This window comes from Ovis canadensis, chromosome 14 (genome assembly GCF_042477335.2).
Source record: "Ovis canadensis isolate MfBH-ARS-UI-01 breed Bighorn chromosome 14, ARS-UI_OviCan_v2, whole genome shotgun sequence".
NCBI classification, from domain to species: domain Eukaryota; kingdom Metazoa; phylum Chordata; class Mammalia; order Artiodactyla; family Bovidae; genus Ovis; species Ovis canadensis.
In genome coordinates, this window is record NC_091258.1 from 53,301,443 (window position 1) to 53,318,174 (window position 16,732).

The 16,732-nt window shown below is 47.4% G+C and overlaps 2 protein-coding genes across 2 annotated transcripts in view; one reads left to right on the top strand and one right to left on the bottom strand.

Moving 5' to 3' along the window:
* Positions 1–3,044, top strand: part of HYDIN (HYDIN axonemal central pair apparatus protein) — a 347,975-nt gene extending 344,931 nt beyond the window's left edge. The window contains 2 exon segments of the mRNA XM_069548980.1: positions 309–533; positions 2,277–3,044. Of these exon segments, the coding sequence (XP_069405081.1) occupies positions 309–533; positions 2,277–2,759 (708 nt within the window). The 3' untranslated portion in view covers positions 2,760–3,044.
* LOC138418084 (NACHT, LRR and PYD domains-containing protein 11-like) overlaps positions 1,542–16,732 on the bottom strand; it is a 54,688-nt gene continuing 39,497 nt past the window's right edge. The window contains exons 1-3 of the transcript XR_011248404.1: positions 3,854–4,581; positions 3,537–3,768; positions 1,542–2,595 (exon numbers count right to left, since the gene is read on the bottom strand). The gene's annotated coding sequence lies outside the window, so the exon portion shown is untranslated. Of the gene's footprint in view, positions 2,596–3,536; positions 3,769–3,853 lie in introns of the transcript that reaches the window.

A 16,732-nucleotide genomic window follows, 5' to 3' on the forward strand; every position in this document is an offset into this window, starting at 1 on the left:
TCCATGAGCAGAGAAGGAGCTGCCTGACCTTTAGCCCTCCTGCCTCCCCAGCCTACCCACTCCTGTCTCTGTAATTATGCTTCTCAAGAGAGAATCCAGTACCTATTTTTATATTCAGAGAGATTCCAGATACAGAAATACTCCAACTAGGGAACAATTCCAGGGAGGAAAAGTGGGCTGGTTTGGACAGAGGTTCCCCAGGCTCAAGATCAGTGTAAGCATCTACCGCTAACCTGCGCTGAGGTCCCCAGAGGGGCAGAGGAGGGGCGGACATTCAGCATCACAGGAGCCTCTGTCTTCTCTCGCAGGGAACGTTCACATTTGAATTCCAGCCCCTGAAAGCTGGAGAAACGTTCGGGAAACTGACACTGCACAACAGCGAGCTGGGTTACTACCCATATGAGCTCAATTTGAAAGCCTTGCCAGCACTGCCTGAAAAGCCCGTCCACTTCCAGGCTGTTCTTGGCAGTGGCCAAAGCATCTTTGCCAAGTTCACCAATTACACTCGGCAGAAGACAGAATACTACTGCAGGGTAAGCCCGGCCCCACCCTCTGCCCTCTGCTTTCCAGAAGCCTGGGCTCAGAACCGGAGCAGGACACCGGGGTGCAGAAATATGAAACTCCTACTCAGGGCCTTCATCTAGTTGAAAACTCCCAGCTAGAAACAGAGTATCAGAAAAAATATCAGGTCTGGGTTCTTACTCACAGGCTTTCTAGTTTAACAAGCTGGAGTGTGGTGGCGGGTGGAGGGTTGGGGGGGGGGGGCAGCATTGCTCAGCAGTCGATGCAGAGACAGTTGGTTTTGGGGAGGTTCTGTTTCAGTACTTAACCCTGTATTCACACTGATGTAATAGGTAGTATATATGGAACACTTGCTATGGGCCAGGCTCAGTTTTACACGCATATTTTAAAAATCCTGACAGCTATCCTGTGAGAGTATTGGTAAGTGATTGGTAAGCTCTACTGAGAGCTCAGTGGTCATGAGTATACGCTGTGAAATCCAACAGACCTGGATCTGAATCCTCACTTCACTGTTTCTTCTTTGTATGAATAACTTACCAATACTCTTACAGGATGGCTGTCAGGATTTTCAAATATGCGTGTAAAACAGCCTGGCCCATAGCAAGCGTTCCATATATGCTACCTATTACATCAGTGTGAATATAAGATTAACTACTGAAACAGAACCTCCCCAAAGCCAACAAAATAAAATGTATTCCTTTCTCAGATAGCAGTGTGGACTCAGGGTTAGGCACCGTGACATCAGGCACCCAGACCCCTTTGTCCTGATGCCCTTCCTTCTCTAGAGAGTTCCTTCAGTCCACACGGACCAAGATGGTTTGCTGTGACACCCTCATTGCAGCCAGCTACCATGGGGAAAGCAGGGAGCTGTGGACCTCACTTCCACTCACGCTTATTGAAGAAAACTTGATATGACCACACCCAGCAACCAGGGGCACTAGGAGTATAGCCTTACAGTAGGTGGCCATGTGCTCAGTTAACACTGAAGTCCCATGGCTACGGTCACGAGGCAGAGGCTCTTTTTTTTTTTTTTTTAATTGAGGTATAGTTGTACAATTTTACAAAAGTTTCAGGTGTACAAGATAGTGATTCACAGTTTTCAAAGAGGCATAGGCTCCTGGTCATCCCATCCATCAGGAGAAGCCTAGTTATGCTACAGTAACAAACAGTCCCAGTATCTCAGTGGCTTTAAAACAACAAAGTCTCCTTTAGCGCTTCTCTGTGTAGCCACAGGCCGCAGGGGACTCTGCTCACCCCAGCCACTCAGGGATGCAGGCTAAAGGGCACCCACCATCTCAAGTGTTCCAGTCATAGGAGCAAAGGGGTGAGAGACCCCAGAGGAGCCTGAACTGACCCCTGAACACTCCGGCACAGAAGGGATGCCTTTGCACTTCTGTTCTCAGCTTATTATCCAGAACTTGCTCCCCTCCCCCGCCCTGCCCAGAGTCAGAACGTCCAGTCCTCCCCGCCTGTGCAAGGAAAGGAGTGTAGGCTCAGGGGAGCAACACCAAGGGCCGCTGCCCACACCGCCCTGCCTCAGTTTCTCTTGGCCTTGGTTCTTCTTAGTAAACTAGGGATAAACTAGTAATACCTACTCTTCGAGAGAGCCATGGGACTCGACTTTTGTACAGCCTGCCCTGCCTCACACAAGCCTAGGCTGCTCATGTCGCAGGGTGGGGGGCTGGGGAGGCCCAGAGCTGCAGGCTTGCTCTTCAGGGTCCAGGGTGAGCCGAGCACATGTGTTCCCCTTTCAGACTGACTGTCCAGACTTCCACACGGAAAAGGTCATCTACGCGGCGCCTGGGGCACAGGGCGGCACGGAGGTCAGCGTGGAGGTGTACTTTGAGCCCAGCCACCTGGGCGAGAGCAAGGGCATCCTGACCCTGTCGTCGCTCGCGGGTGGCGAGTACACCATCCCCCTCTTCGGCGTGGCCCTGGCCCCCAAGCCGCAAGGCCCCTTCCTGATCCGAGCCGGCTACAGCATCGTCATCCCCTTCAAGAACGTCTTCTACCGCCCCGTCACCTTCTCCTTCCTCGTGGAGAACAGCGCGTTCTCCATCCGCGCCGCGGACTCTGTGAAGCCCAAGAAGATCAACAACATCACGGTCTACTTCGAAGGAAACCCATCGGGCAGCAAGACGCCCATCACCAGCAAGCTGATTGTGACCTGCCCGCCCGGCGAAGGCAGCGACACTGGGATTAAGTGGGTTTACTACCTGAAGGGGATCACCCAGTAGTGAGAAGCAGGGTTGGCAGCGCCGTCAAAAAGCCATCTCATCAGCCCTTAAGACCTTTGTGTTGTTCTAAGCCCCACAAAGAACAGAGAAAATAATAAGAACTCTAAAGGTACTATCTCCAGTTCAATTATAAGGGCACTTATTTCCACATTATATGAATTCCAAATATCTATATGAAATACAGATACTCCATGTTTAACAAGGTAACTATATAAAGCAGAGCTATATTTTACTTTGCAAGAGCAAGTCTCTAAATTTGGTTTCTTAATAAACCTGCAAAGCCCAGGCCCTGTGTAATAATCCCCACGTTTAATAAGGTGACCTTCCCTCACATGGCACTCAGCAGCACATGACTCTGGGGCCCCGCAGTTTCTTTTAAAACCCACGATGGCTTCAAGAGCCCTTAGCCATGACTCTGTTTTGATACTGTATTTTAGTCTGCTTTCATATGAAAGCCAAACAAGTCACTACTTTCAAAGCAAAGAGCAGATACATCAAGGCAGTTATTGCAGGGACAGAAGTTGGGACGCTCCCCCATCTCTGGGTCCCTGATCTATTTCCCATAGAAAGTTCTCACAGAAGGCGGGATCCTGAAGAGATGCTAATAGAGACCCCAGGTACCCAACCCCACTCAGCTTGTGGAGCAGTGAGTCTCTGCCTAATTCTGGTCCAGACCCCACCTCCCCAAATACTGATTTAATCAGTCCAGGGAGGGACCCGGCATCTTTTTAGCTTGCATAGCAGAGTTGAGAAGCAGTGCTACAGATCAAAACCCACCTGGCCAGGCATGCTGCAGCCAGTCAGGAATCTGCTGCCAGGGGGACCATGTCTCAGGTTGATATGTTGTAACTGCAGCTGTCTTGTGTGCTCGCGAAGGGTGATAGTCTGGTTGGTGCCCCTCTTCAGAGGGAAGGCACCATGGAGGCCCCAGCTCCGGGGAGAGTGCCTCCCTGGACTCTCCTCGGGGCCCTGCAGTGGTCTTACAGAGCCACTCACCTCTTGGCACCACCTGTTGACGTAAAGGTGGTTGAAGACTGGCCCTCGGGCATAGGAGTGGAGGGCCAACAGGCTTCTGCATAAATGCACACACACACCTATGCCTGAGGGTCCCCAGCCTCCACCTCCTCCCCTCTCCTCATCCACTCCACCTGCAAGAGAAGAAGAGGGCATAAAAGAACCTCCATGGCCTTTTGGGAATGGATGCGCCCGAGAGGTGGCACTCAGAAATGATCCCTGGACCGACAGCCTGAGGGTCGCCTGGGAATTTATTAAAAATGCAAGATCTCAGGGCCGGCCCCAGACCTACTGAGTCAGAAGCTCCAGGGGTGTGGCCCAGAAACCTGTGCTTTTAACAAGACCTTATGGCTACTGGAGGTGTTTTCTAATGGACAGAGATTCTTCCACCTCTTTGTACCTCCCTCTGGCCCTCAGCCCATTACACTTGACACACAGCTATACCAGATGGAGCCTCTCCTAAAGAGGCTGCAGACACACGCCTGAGAGCTCATTTTTGTGACCCCTGAAGACCGTGCTGAGAGGAATAAAGTTGAAGAACAAGATGGCAGATACTCCCAGTGATTAAGTGAGCAGCATGCCAAGGGGCCCAGAGTAAGGAGCACGCCCTCCAACCAGCGAGTAGAGAGTCCGAAGAAACTGATGGTTCTCAAGCTCACTATCGGCCAGAATGACCCTGAGGACTTGCTGACCACAGGCTGCCGGGCCCCACCCTCAGAGGGCCTGATTAGTAGGTTTGGGTGGCCCAAGAATTTGCATTTCTGCCAGGTTCTGAGGGACGCCACCGCTGCCCGAGTGAGGATCCCACGTGGTCAGCACAGCTCTGAAGCCTGGGCCTCCTCACATCAGTGGCACCTAGGAATGCAGACTCTCAGGCCTGCCTGGACCTACTGAGCCAGAATCTGCACGTTAATGCCCTCCTGGGTGGGACTGGGGGGTCCTATGCACAATGCAGAGGAGATTGAGGCTGTACAGGCCCCAGGAGAGCTGAAGCCTTTGCTGAGCCCACAGCCCCTAATGCTCTTCATTAGAGCCCTGGAGAGAATCTCACCAGCTCTGCTTACAGCCTAGTGAGTGAGATGGGCACCTCCCCACCCCCAAAGTGCCCCCTCCCACCCATTCCCCAGAGGCAGATCTGGGGTGGGGGGAGCCATTGGCCCAACACCAGCTGCTTTTAAAAGGGTAAACCCTCTCAACACTTTTAAACCCCGTATGATAAACAGTTCTTAAGATTGCAGGAAAGTGGGAGGAAGCTGTGCAGAAGCTGGCTAAAACATCCATGGTCCGAGTGCAGTGAAACTCAAGATTTCTCTAAATGTGAGGGTCAAGACTCAGCTATGTTCCCTTGAGGCTGTGGGGTTCCCAGCCACCACCCTAGACACTAGCTGCTACAGAAACCGGTCACTTCCCAGTATCATCACCAGCGAAACAGTGCCTTTAGGTGGCCAGGGGCAACGCCCCTGCTTCAGTCCCGTCCTGCTCCCACCAGCCACTGAGTCTAGGCCCAAGCCTCATAGGCCTGGAGACACACCTCCCTGGGACCAAGCACCCAGCCCAGACCCTGCCCCGGCATGAACCCGCTTCCGGGATGACTTGAGATGTGGTACATTGCTTTCCTGTACATGGTTCTTACATTTCCTTGGCCTCAAAAAAGGCAATGATGAAAATCATTTCATATTGGTAAGTTTGGAATGGCAGAATAGCTCAACAGAGGGCTGGAGGGGAGGCATGGTGAAAACAAGCATCCTGACAAAAGCTCGTAGAAGCTGCATTTGAAAGAACACTTTCTCAGCAAAGCAGACCAAGGGATGTCTCACTGAGGAGTGCTGAGAAGACATCAGGGCCCAGGTGGCACAGTTCCAGACACCATGGTGCTTGGAAAACGATTGTGAACGCGGCCCCTGACGCCATTCATTCTACACGGAGGCCCTGGTGAGTATGGCATCCTGGTGAGTCTAGACACTTCTCTGGGCTAGACGGGCCTCAGGTCGGAGGTGATTATATTGTGACATCACTAGGGCCTGCCAGACACTAAGAAATGCCAAATGTGGGATTTCCCAAGCCTCTTAGACATATTGCCCTGACACTCCAGTAAAATCACACTGCTGTTGGAGAAGCTGCTTTGTGCAGTTCAAGATTCAGGGACCGTGTCTTACAGTCTCACAAGCCCCTTCTTGCTATATAATACCCATAAGTTCTGTGTCACTAACCAAGTGTCATCACACACGTGCAGATGAGTTGCAACTGTGAAATGATGGCCAATGTGTAAGCTGCTGCTGCTGCTGCTGCTAAGTCGCTTCAGTTGTGTCCCACTCTGTGCGACCCCATAGACGGCAGCCCATGAGGCTCCCCCGTCCCTGGGATTCTCCAGGCAAGAACACTGGAGTGGGTTGCCAGTTCCTTCTCCAATGCATGAAAGTGAAAAGTGAAAGTGAAGTCGCTCAGTCGTGTCCAACCTTCGCGACCCCATGGACTGCAGCCTACCAGGCTCCTCCATCCATGGGATTTTCCAGGCAAGAGTACTGGAGTGGGTTGCCAGCAGACATACTAATTATCCACTAGTCTGGAAAAGTCTGAGCATGGCAGGCCTGGCCAGGACTGGTCCGCATGGACAGAGAAGTGAGTGCACAGAGAAGGCAGTGGAGGCCCCTGGGCTTTGTTCTCAGTATCCCTGCCAAATTACGGGTGGAGAACTTAACTAGTCCACACTTTTCAAGATATCAGAAAAACAACAATAGCAGTTATTTCCAGGAACTTCTGAACTAAAGGTAGGGCAAAACATTGATTTGGGCCTTGAGCAAAAAACTGGTTTCTTAGCAACCTAGGCCAGAATGTGATTTCAGAAGAAAAGAGTTCCTTCTGGTAAAAAACAAAACAAAACAAAACACCACATCTCCTTATTGTTTCAATTATTTAAAAACTCTATCACATTATGACCCATGAGAAATTCAGTTCAGCTTTAAGAAAAAGCCAAACCAAACAGCAAAAGAAACATGGAAAATTATATTAGATATAGGTTTCGTGGAAATGAGCACACACTAGAGAAATAGATCCAAATTTTTCCCATTGATTTTTTTTAATTGTTTTACTTCATCCATCATCAAAATTCTAAAGACATAAACCTTACAAGACATTTAGAAATGCCTTTGTCAGTGCTACTTGGTGTCAGGGCACAGGGAGGAAGCTGTTAAGACACGCATTGTCTTCTGGAGATGAGTCTGCACTTGGAGCAGTTTTCCGATTGTTGCTGCACCCACCTCTATTTGTAAGGCTATATTGGCAGGGGTTTAAAAGCTGTGAAGACCCCACCAGTAAAGGAATGCACAATTTATGTTTTGTAAAAGTATATCACTATTCAAGCCCATGATTTTAAGGCATAAGCAAGGTTGAAACGGTTCTATGAAGACCTACAAGACCTTGTAGAACCAACACCCAAAGCAGATGTTCTTTTCATATAGGGGACTGGAATGCAAAAGTAGGAAGTCAAGAAACACCTGGAGTAACAGGCAAATTTGGCCTTGGAGTACAGAATGAAGCAGGGCAAAGGCTAATAGAGTTTTGCCAAGAAAATGCACTGGTCATAGCAAACACCCTCTTCCAACAACACAAGAGAAGACTCTACACATGGACATCACCAGATGGCAAACACCAAAATCAGATTGATTATATTCTTTGCAGCCAAAGATGGAGAAGCTCTATACAGTCAGCAAAAACAAGACCAGGAGCTGACTGTGGCTCAGATTGTGAACTCCTTATTGCCAAATTCAGACTTAACTTGAAGAAAGTGGGGAAAACCACTAGACCACTCAGGAATGATCTAAATCAAATCCCTTGCAATTATACAGTGGAAGTAAGAGATAAATTTAAGGGACTAGATCTGATAGACAGAGTGCCTGATGAACTATGGACAGAGGTTTGTGACATTGTAAAGGAGACAGGGATCAAGACCATCCCCAAGAAAAAGAAATGCAAAAAAGCAAAATGGCTGTCTGGGGAGGCCTTACAAAAGTCTGGGGAAAGAAGAGAGGCGAAAAGCAAAGGAGAAAAGGAAAGATATAAGCATCTGAATGCAGAGTTCCAAAGAATAGCAAGGAGAGATAAAGCCTTCTTCAGCGATCAATGCAAAGAAATAGAGGAAAAGAACAGAATGGGAAAGACTAGAGATCTCTTCAAGAAAATTAAAGATACCAAGGGAATATTTCATGCAAAGATGGGCTCGATAAAGGACAGAAATGGCATGGACCTAACAGAAGCAGAAGATATTAAGAAGAGGTGGCAAGAATACACAGAAGAACTGTACAAAAAAGATCTTCACGACCCAGATAATCACCTTGGTGTGATCACTCACCTAGAGCCAGACATCCTGGAATGCGAAGTCAAGTGAGCCTTAGGAGGCATCACTACAAACAAAGCTAGTGGAGGTGATGGAATTCCAGCTGAGCGATTTCAAATCCTAGAAGATGATGCTGTGAAAGTGCTGTACTCAATATGCCAGCAAATTTGGAAAACTCGTCAGTAGCCACAGGACTGCAAAAGGTCAGTTTTCATTCCAATCCTAAAGAAAGGCAATGCCAAAGAATGCTCAAACTACTGCACAATTGCACTCATCTCACACGCTAGTAAAGTAATGCTCAAAATTCTCGAAGCCAGGCTTCAGCAATATGTGAACCATGAACATCCAGATGTTCAAGCTGGTTTTAGAAAAGGCAGAGGAACAAGAGATCAAATTGCCAACATCCCCTGGATCATGGAAAAAGCAAGAGAGTTCCAGAAAAACATCTATTTCTGCTTTATTGACTATTCCAAAGCCTTTGATTGTGTGGATCACAATAAACTGTGGAAAATTCTGAAAGAGATGGGAATACCAGACCACCTGACCTGCCTCTTGAGAAATCTGTATGCAGGTCAGGAAGCAACAGTTAGAACTGGACATGGAACAATGGACTGGTTCCAAATAGGAAAACGGGTCCGTCAGGGTGTATATTGTCACCCTGCTTATTTTACTTCTGTGCAGAGTACATCATGAGAAACGCTGGGCTGGAAGAAGCACAAGCTGGAATCAAGATTGCCAGGAGAAATATCAATAACCTCAGATATGCAGATGGCACCACCCTTATGGCAGATAGTGAAGAGAAACTAAAAAGCCTCTTGATGAAGGTGAAAGAGGAGAGTGAAAAAGTTGGCTTAAAGCTCAACATTCAGAAAATGAAGATCATGGTATCCGGTCCCATCACTTCATGGGAAATAGATGTGGAAACAGTGTCTGACTTTATTTTTGGGGGCTCCAAAGTCACTGCAGATGGTGATTGCAGCCATGAAATAAAGACACTTACTCCTTCGGAAGGAAAGTTATGACCAATCTAGACAGTACATTAAAAAGCAGAGACATTACTTTGCCGACAAAGGTCCGTCTAGTCAAGGCTATGGTTTTTCCAGTGGTCATGTATGGATGTGAGAGTCAGACTGTGAAGAAAGCTAACCAGCGAAGAATTGATGCTTTTGAGCTGTGGTGCTGGAGAAGACTCTTGAGAGTCCCTTGGACTGCAAGGAGATCCAACCAGTCAATCCTACAGGAGATCAGTCCTGAGTATTCATTGGAAGGACTGATATTGAAGCTGAAACTCAACACTTTGTTCACCTGATGTGAAGGGCTGACTCATTGGAAAAGACCCTGATGCTGGGAAAGATTGAGGGCAGGAGGAGAAGGCAATGAAAGAGGATGAGATGGTTGGATGGCATCGCTGATTCAATGGACATGAGTTTGAGTGGACTGCAGGAGTTGGTGATGCACAGGGAGGCCTGGCGTGCTGCAGTCCATGGGATTGCAAGGAGTCAGATGCAACTGAGTGACTGAACTGAACTTAAGGTTGAGATAGGAATTTAAGATTTTAAAAAGTTAACTGATTCAAGAAAGTACTTGTTAAATAATAGCACAAGTGGCTAATATGTATCTTCTCTTTCCTCCTGTGCTACACAGTAGGTTCTCATTAGTTACTCATTTTATTCTATTTTTTTTTATTGAAGTATAATTGCTTTACAATGTTGTGTTAGCTTTTGCTGTACAATGAAGGGAATTGGCTATATGTATATCTTCCCTCTTGGACCTCCCTCCCTCCCGTGCCCACTTACCCAGCTAGGCCACCACAGAACCCTGAGCTGGGCTCCCTGTGTTAGACAGCAGGTCCCCACTAGCTATTTCACACACGGTAGTTAGTGTATATATATCGGAGAAGGCGATGGCACCCCACTCCAGTACTCTTGCCTGGAAAACCCCATGGACAGAGGAGCCTGGTGGGCTGTAGTCCATGGGGTCGCTAGAGTCGGACACAACTGAGTGACTTCACTTTCACTTTTCACTTTCACGCATTGGAGAAGGAAATGGCAACCCACTCCAGTGTTCTTGGCCTGGAGAATCCCAGGGACAGGGAAGCCTGGTGGGCTGCCGTCTATGGGGTTGCACAGAGTTGGACGTGACTGAGTGACTTAGCAGCAGCAGCAATGCATATATGTCGATCCTAACCTCCCAACTCGGCTCACCCTCCCCTCTCCCAGGCTCTCCCCCCACCCCCACGTCCATATGCCCACCCTCTACATCTGTGTCTCTTCCTGCCTGGAAATAAGCTCATCTGTACCATTTTTCTAGATTCCACATATATACATTAATATACAATATCTGTTTGCTGATTTACTCTGTATGACATACTCTAGGTCCATCCACATCTCTATAACTGATCCAATTTCATTCCTTTTTATGGCTGAGTAATTTGCTGTTGTTCAGTTGCTAAGTTGTGTCCAACTCTTTTTCACCTCATGGACTGTAGCACACCACGCTCCTCTGTCCTCCGCTACCTACCAGAGTTCGCTCAAATTCATGTCCATTGAGTCAGTGATGCTATCTAACCATCTCATCCTCTGCTGCCCCCTTCTCCTTTTGCCGTCAGTCTTCCTAAGAATCAGGGTCTTTTCTAAGGAGTCAGTTCTTCGCATGGGGTGGCCAAAGTATTGGAGCTTCAGCTTCAGCATCAGTCCTGCCAATGAATATTCAGGGTTGATTTCCTTTAGAATGGACTGGTTTGATCGCCTTGCAGTCCAAGGGACTCTCAAGAGTCTTCTCCAGCACCACGGTTCAAAGACATCAGTTCTTCAGCACTCAGCCTTCTTTTGATCCAGCGTTCACATCCATACGTGACTACTGGAAAATAGCCATAGCTTTGACTAGCGTGCACCTTTGTTGGCAAAGCGATAGCTCTGCTTGTTAATATGCTGTCTCGGTGTATCACAGCTTTCCTTCCAAGGAGCAAGCATGTGTCTTTTACTTTCATGGCTGCAGTCACTATCTGCAGTGATTTTGGAGCCCAAGAAAATAAAACCTGTCACTGCTTCCACTTTTTCGCCTTCTATTCACCATGAAGTGATGGGAGTAATATTCCATTGCATATGTGTTTACCACAACTTCTTTATCCACACATCTGCCGTTGGAGATTCAAGTTGTTCCTGTGTCCTGGCTATTGTAAACAGTGCTGCAAGGAACACGGGGGGATGTGTGTAGTTTTGAATTATGGTTTTCTCAGGGTATATGCTCAGTAGTGGGATTGCTGGGTCATAAGGTAGTACTATTTTTAGATTTTTAAGGAACCTGCATTCTGTTCTCCAAAGTGGCTGTATCAGTTTCCATTCCCACCAACAGTGCAAGAGGGATCCCTTTTTTCTACACCCTATCCAGCATTTTCTGTTTGTAGATTTTTTTAATGATGGCCATTCTGACTGGTGTGAGGAGGTACCTCATTGTAGTTTGGATTTTCGTTTCTCTAATCATTAGTGATGTTGAGCATCTTTTCATGTGTCTATGTGTATGTCTTCTTTGGAGAGATGTCTGTTTAGGTCTTCCACCCATCTTCTGATTGGATTGTTTGTTTCTTTGGTATTTGATTGGGCTGTTTGTTTCTTTGGTATGAGCTGTTTGTATATTTTGCATATTAATCCCTTGTCAGTTGCTTCATTTGCAATATTTTCTCCCATTCTGAGGGACGTCTGTTCTTCTATGGTTTCCTTACATTCACTGAGTCTTATTTGTTTATTTTTATTTTCATTACTCTAGGAGGTGGGTCAAAAAAGGTTTTGCTGTAGTTTATGTCAGAGTGTTCTGCCTGTTTTCCTCCAAGAGTTTTATAGTGTCCGGCCTTACATTTAGGTCTTTAATCCATTTTGAATTTCTTTAGGGAGTGTTCTAGTTTCATTCGTTTACAGGTAGCTGTCCAGTTTTCCAGCAGTACCCACTGAAGAGGCTGTCTCTTCCCCACTGTGTATTCTGCCTCCTTGCTCATAGGTTAGGTGACCACTGGTGCCTGGGCTTGGTCTGTGTTTCTGTTTGGTGCCAGCATCACACTGCCTGGATTCCTGTAGCTTTTTAGCAGAATCTGAGCTCAGGGCACCCGATTCCCCCAGCTTCATCTTTCTTTCTCAAGATTGCTTTGGCTATTTGGTGTCTTTTGTGTTTCCAAATAAACTGTAAACGTTTTTGATTCTAATTCTGTGAAAATGCCATTGGTAATCTGATAGAGGTTGCACTGAATCTGTAGTTGCTTTGGGTAGTATAGTCATTTTCACAATATTGATTCTCCCAATCTGAGAACATGGCATGTTTCTCCGTCTCTTTGTGTGTTTTTTTCATTTCTCTTATCAGTATCATAGTCTTCTGAGTGCCGGTCTTGTTTCCTCCTTGGGTAGGTTTATTCCTAGGTATTTTATTCTTTTTGTTGTGGTGGTAAATGGGTTTCCTTTATTTCTTTTTCTGATCTTTGCTTGCTAGTGTACAGGGATGCAAGAGATTTCTGTGCTTTAATTTTGTATCCTGCAACTTTGCCAGATTCATGGATTAGCACCAGTAGTTTTCTGGTAGCATCTTTAGGATTTTCTATGTACAGTGTCATGTTATCTGCAAACACTGACAGTTTAGCTTCTTTTTCAATTTGGATTTCTTTTATTCCTCTTTCATCTTTGATTGCCATGCCTAGCACTTCCAAAACTATGTTGAATAATAGTGGTGAGAATGGCCATCCTTGTTTTGTTACTGGTCTTAGAGGAAGTGATTTCAGCTTGTCACCCGTGAGAACGATCCTTGCTGTGGACTTGTCATGTAAGGCCTTTATTGCGGGGAGGTAGTTTCCCTTTGTGTCCATTTTCTGAAGAGCTTTTATTACAAATCGTTGTTGAATTTTGTCAAAAGGTTTTTCTGCATCAATTGAGTTGATCATCTGGTTTTTATTCTTCAGTTTGCATCCCTGGGGTAACTCTCACTTGATCGTGGTGTGTGAGCCTTTGAATGTGTTGTTGGATTCTGTTTGCTAGCATTTTGTTGAGGCTCTGTGTCTACGTTCATCAGTGATGTTGGCCTGTGGTTTTCTTTCTGTGTGATATCTTTGTCTGGTGCCCAGCAGGCACTCTGCAAGGACCACTCCAGACCCTCCCCCCAGCACCCTGCTACACCTGCAGACTCCACGTCCCCCTACTCTGCCATCTTGGCCAAAGTTTAATTTATAAACTAGACACAGTAAGAGAATGTCCTCATGGCCAGCATCACTACTCTTGCATTTTAGAATGGTTATTAAGTAAAATAATAGCCTTCCCTGGTGGCTCAGATGGTAAAGAATCTGCCTGCAATGTGGGAGACCTGGGTTCAACCCCTGGGTCAGGAAGATCCCCTGGAGAAAGAAATGGTGACCCGCTCCAGTCTACTTGCCTGGAGAATTCCATGAACAGAAGAGCATGGTGGGCTAGAGTCCATGGGTCGCAAAGAGTCAGACACGACTAAGCGACTAACACAAGGGTTCCTTGAACATAATAAGCACTGCGATACTGGACAGTCGACCTGATAACCCAGACTGTCCAGTATGACAGCTATCAGGTGGGCAGGTATCATGTACAGCATGAGTATACTGGAGGAAGGGGTGGTTCAAGTCCTGGTGGGACAGCACGCGATTTCATCTCAACACTCAGAATGGCATATAGCTTAAAACTTCCAAATCATTTATTTCTGAAGTTTACCATTTAATATTATGGACCTGTAGTCAACCACTGGTAACTGAAACCTCAGTTGCTGGGGAGACCACTGTATGTATCACCATGATCTGACATTCTGCTTTTTTCAGAATCTGCAAGATAAGGTGTTTAACTTCAAACCTTTATTTTTAAGATTCTTCTGCTGTTATTTTACATTTGTATTTTTTTCCAGCCGAACCTTTGTGATAAAGTCAGGTGAGTGGGCAGTTTCAGAAAAGTAGAAAGAGACAGACTGTGAAACTGAAAGAATGCCAGTCTACGTATCAGGAAATAGAAATAGTAATTCTGTCATGTCCAGTACAGTAGTCACCAGCCATGCATGGCTGTTTACAGTTGCATTATCAAAGACAAATAAGAAATTTAAACCAAGTTCTTCAGTCACACCAGCCATATCTCACATGTACCTTTCTGCTGCCACGATGGACAGTGTCGAGTGTAGAACGTATCCATCACTGCAGGATGCTCTAAGCTAGTCTGTAGTGTGACCTTCATTGACTTGGGCAAATTCCTTAACTGAGGGTTTCTTAACCTCAGCACTGTTGACATTTGGGGACAGGTAGCCTTCGGCCATGGTGGGCCGTCTTGACCTGCTTTTCGCAGCATCTCTGTGCTCTGTCCACGAAGCATCATAGCTTTCCAGCAGTCGTGTAACCAAAACTGTCTCCAAACACTGCTGTTTGTCTCCTGGGGATGCATAGTCACCCCGGTTGAAAACCACTGCCTTAACTGCTTTGGGGTTTAGTCTCATCATCGACTAACGGGGGTTTTGCTATAAGCAGAGGACCCTCCCATTCGGCTATAACATTCAGTGTGTCCAGAACACCTAGCTGCTTCTTTCATCAAGTGCTGCTTTCTCGAGTACCGACTTTCTCCACCGCTGCTTGTCGTTACCCTGCCTCTCGCCAGTGCCAGCAAGTTGCACTGAAGAGTATTGCTCTGAGGAGTGGGAGGCCCAGAGCTGATGCATAGACTTGTCTCCCGTGTCTGTGGTTTTACTGGCTAAAGGTACAGTGGCACCTGGTTTTGTCCATCACTAGCTCCGCTTCTCAAAAACACCTGGTTTCATCATAGCCTGAGTTGAGCCCTAAATAGAGGGATTCATCTCAACATGATTGTTGCCTCCTGCACATCCTATGTAGGTTCTTCTGGAAGGATGTTGTCTTCATTGGGATGCATTTTGTATTTGACATTGCCCTTGGCTCGTGGAGTCAGGGAAACCCCTTAGGGCCTTAACTGGACTATGAAGTCCTTAAGAGCAGAGACCCTGTTTTATTAACCCTCAGCACTTGGCACAGTGCTTGACAGCATTGGACAGTTGGCATCTAGATAAATAAATGACCATATATTTTTCATGGGGAAATAAGATGGTAGTCTAAGGACTTTGCTACTCCAAAGTATAGTTGGCAGTATATACGTTCGGATCCCCTGGAGGCTCATTAGGGACAGATTCCCCAGCCTCATCCCAAGCCTGTGGATCGGAATCTGCATTTTAACACCATCCCTGGTGATCTGGACGTGCAATAGAATTGGAGAGCACCGGTCTGGAAGACTCTGCACTGTTAGTAGCCTTCTTCAGGAACAGAGGGACTTAACGCGAGCTTTACCTGAGAGCTTTCTGGTCTCTCTGCTTATAAGGACACTGATCCTGTTGGATCAGAGCAACATCATTATGACTGACTTAACTACTTTCCTTTAGGTCCTGTCTCCAAACACTGCCACCAGGGCTATATGAATTGGGGGGCAGGGGAGGCACAATTTAGTCCATAATATCGATCATTTTAAAAAGTGATCATTGTGAAACGCTGCCTGCCTTAGTTGAGGGGAGGAGGACTTGGCCATCTCACACCCTTTATCTCGTTTATCTTGTGCAGATGCCCAATGAGCTAGGTAGCGCCACCTCATTTCACAGATGAGGAAACAGAGGCTCCTCGAGGTTGGTTCATCTTCCTACGGTCTCACGGCTAGAACCTGGAGTCCAAACATCTGTGCAGGTGACAGGGCTGGTGCTGTGTAGGCTGCTGGTGTGAGGGATTAAGATACCTAATAAGGCGAGGGAGTTTTATCTTCGTGGCAGGCCTCTCAGCACACACTGAAGACACAGAGTCAGATGTCTGGCCCGCCGGAAGGACCCCGGAGTCTAGACTCTCAAGAGCCAACCGTGCCCAGTGCTGAGAGCCCACGGTCCTGGCTCCGGCATGCCCATGGAGCCTTCTCAAAGGTAAGGTCCTGAGGCTTAGGTTTTAGAAGGGCTGGGGCAGGTTCTACGGGCTGTCGGTTTCAAGGGATCTAGTCGCTGATCAGTCCCGAGGACAAGGTTGGTGAGACCCTGGGCCCTGCTCTCCAGGAGAGTCTCGAGCTGGGGAGAAATGCCGCAGGCACTCTGCCCAGCGCAGTGGGTGGTCCCGCAGCGGGGAATCGTGCCCAGCACTGCGGTGACAGGCCGCCAACTGCAGGCTGAGGGAGACGACGCCATTTATGGTGACCTAGGGGTGGGCTCGCTGCCAAGTCTCTGGTGTTCCTGAACTTCGAGTTCCAAAACCTAGCAAGCTTTTGAGGGTGCCCTGAGGACATCAGGGGTTTGCGGGGTGGGCAGGATTAGAGCTCCTGAGAGGTGCATAGCTGCCTGCTGGGAAGGTGGGGTGGGGGGCCAGGAACGCTGGGCTCTGCGATCATATCAGGGTTGAATAGTTGAGTTTGATCTAGATTATTGGAACCTACCACCTCAGTAGGGAGAACTATTTATTGCCAAATGGCCATAGACAGTTTCTCGAGTATGAGTCAGAATTCTACCCACCACTGTTCTTTACCAGCTGTAGGATCACAACGAATTGCCTCATCACAGATGGGCAACCCAGGGCTGTGTCCTGGCAGACCTCGTTGATTTGGCCTTGATCACGGTA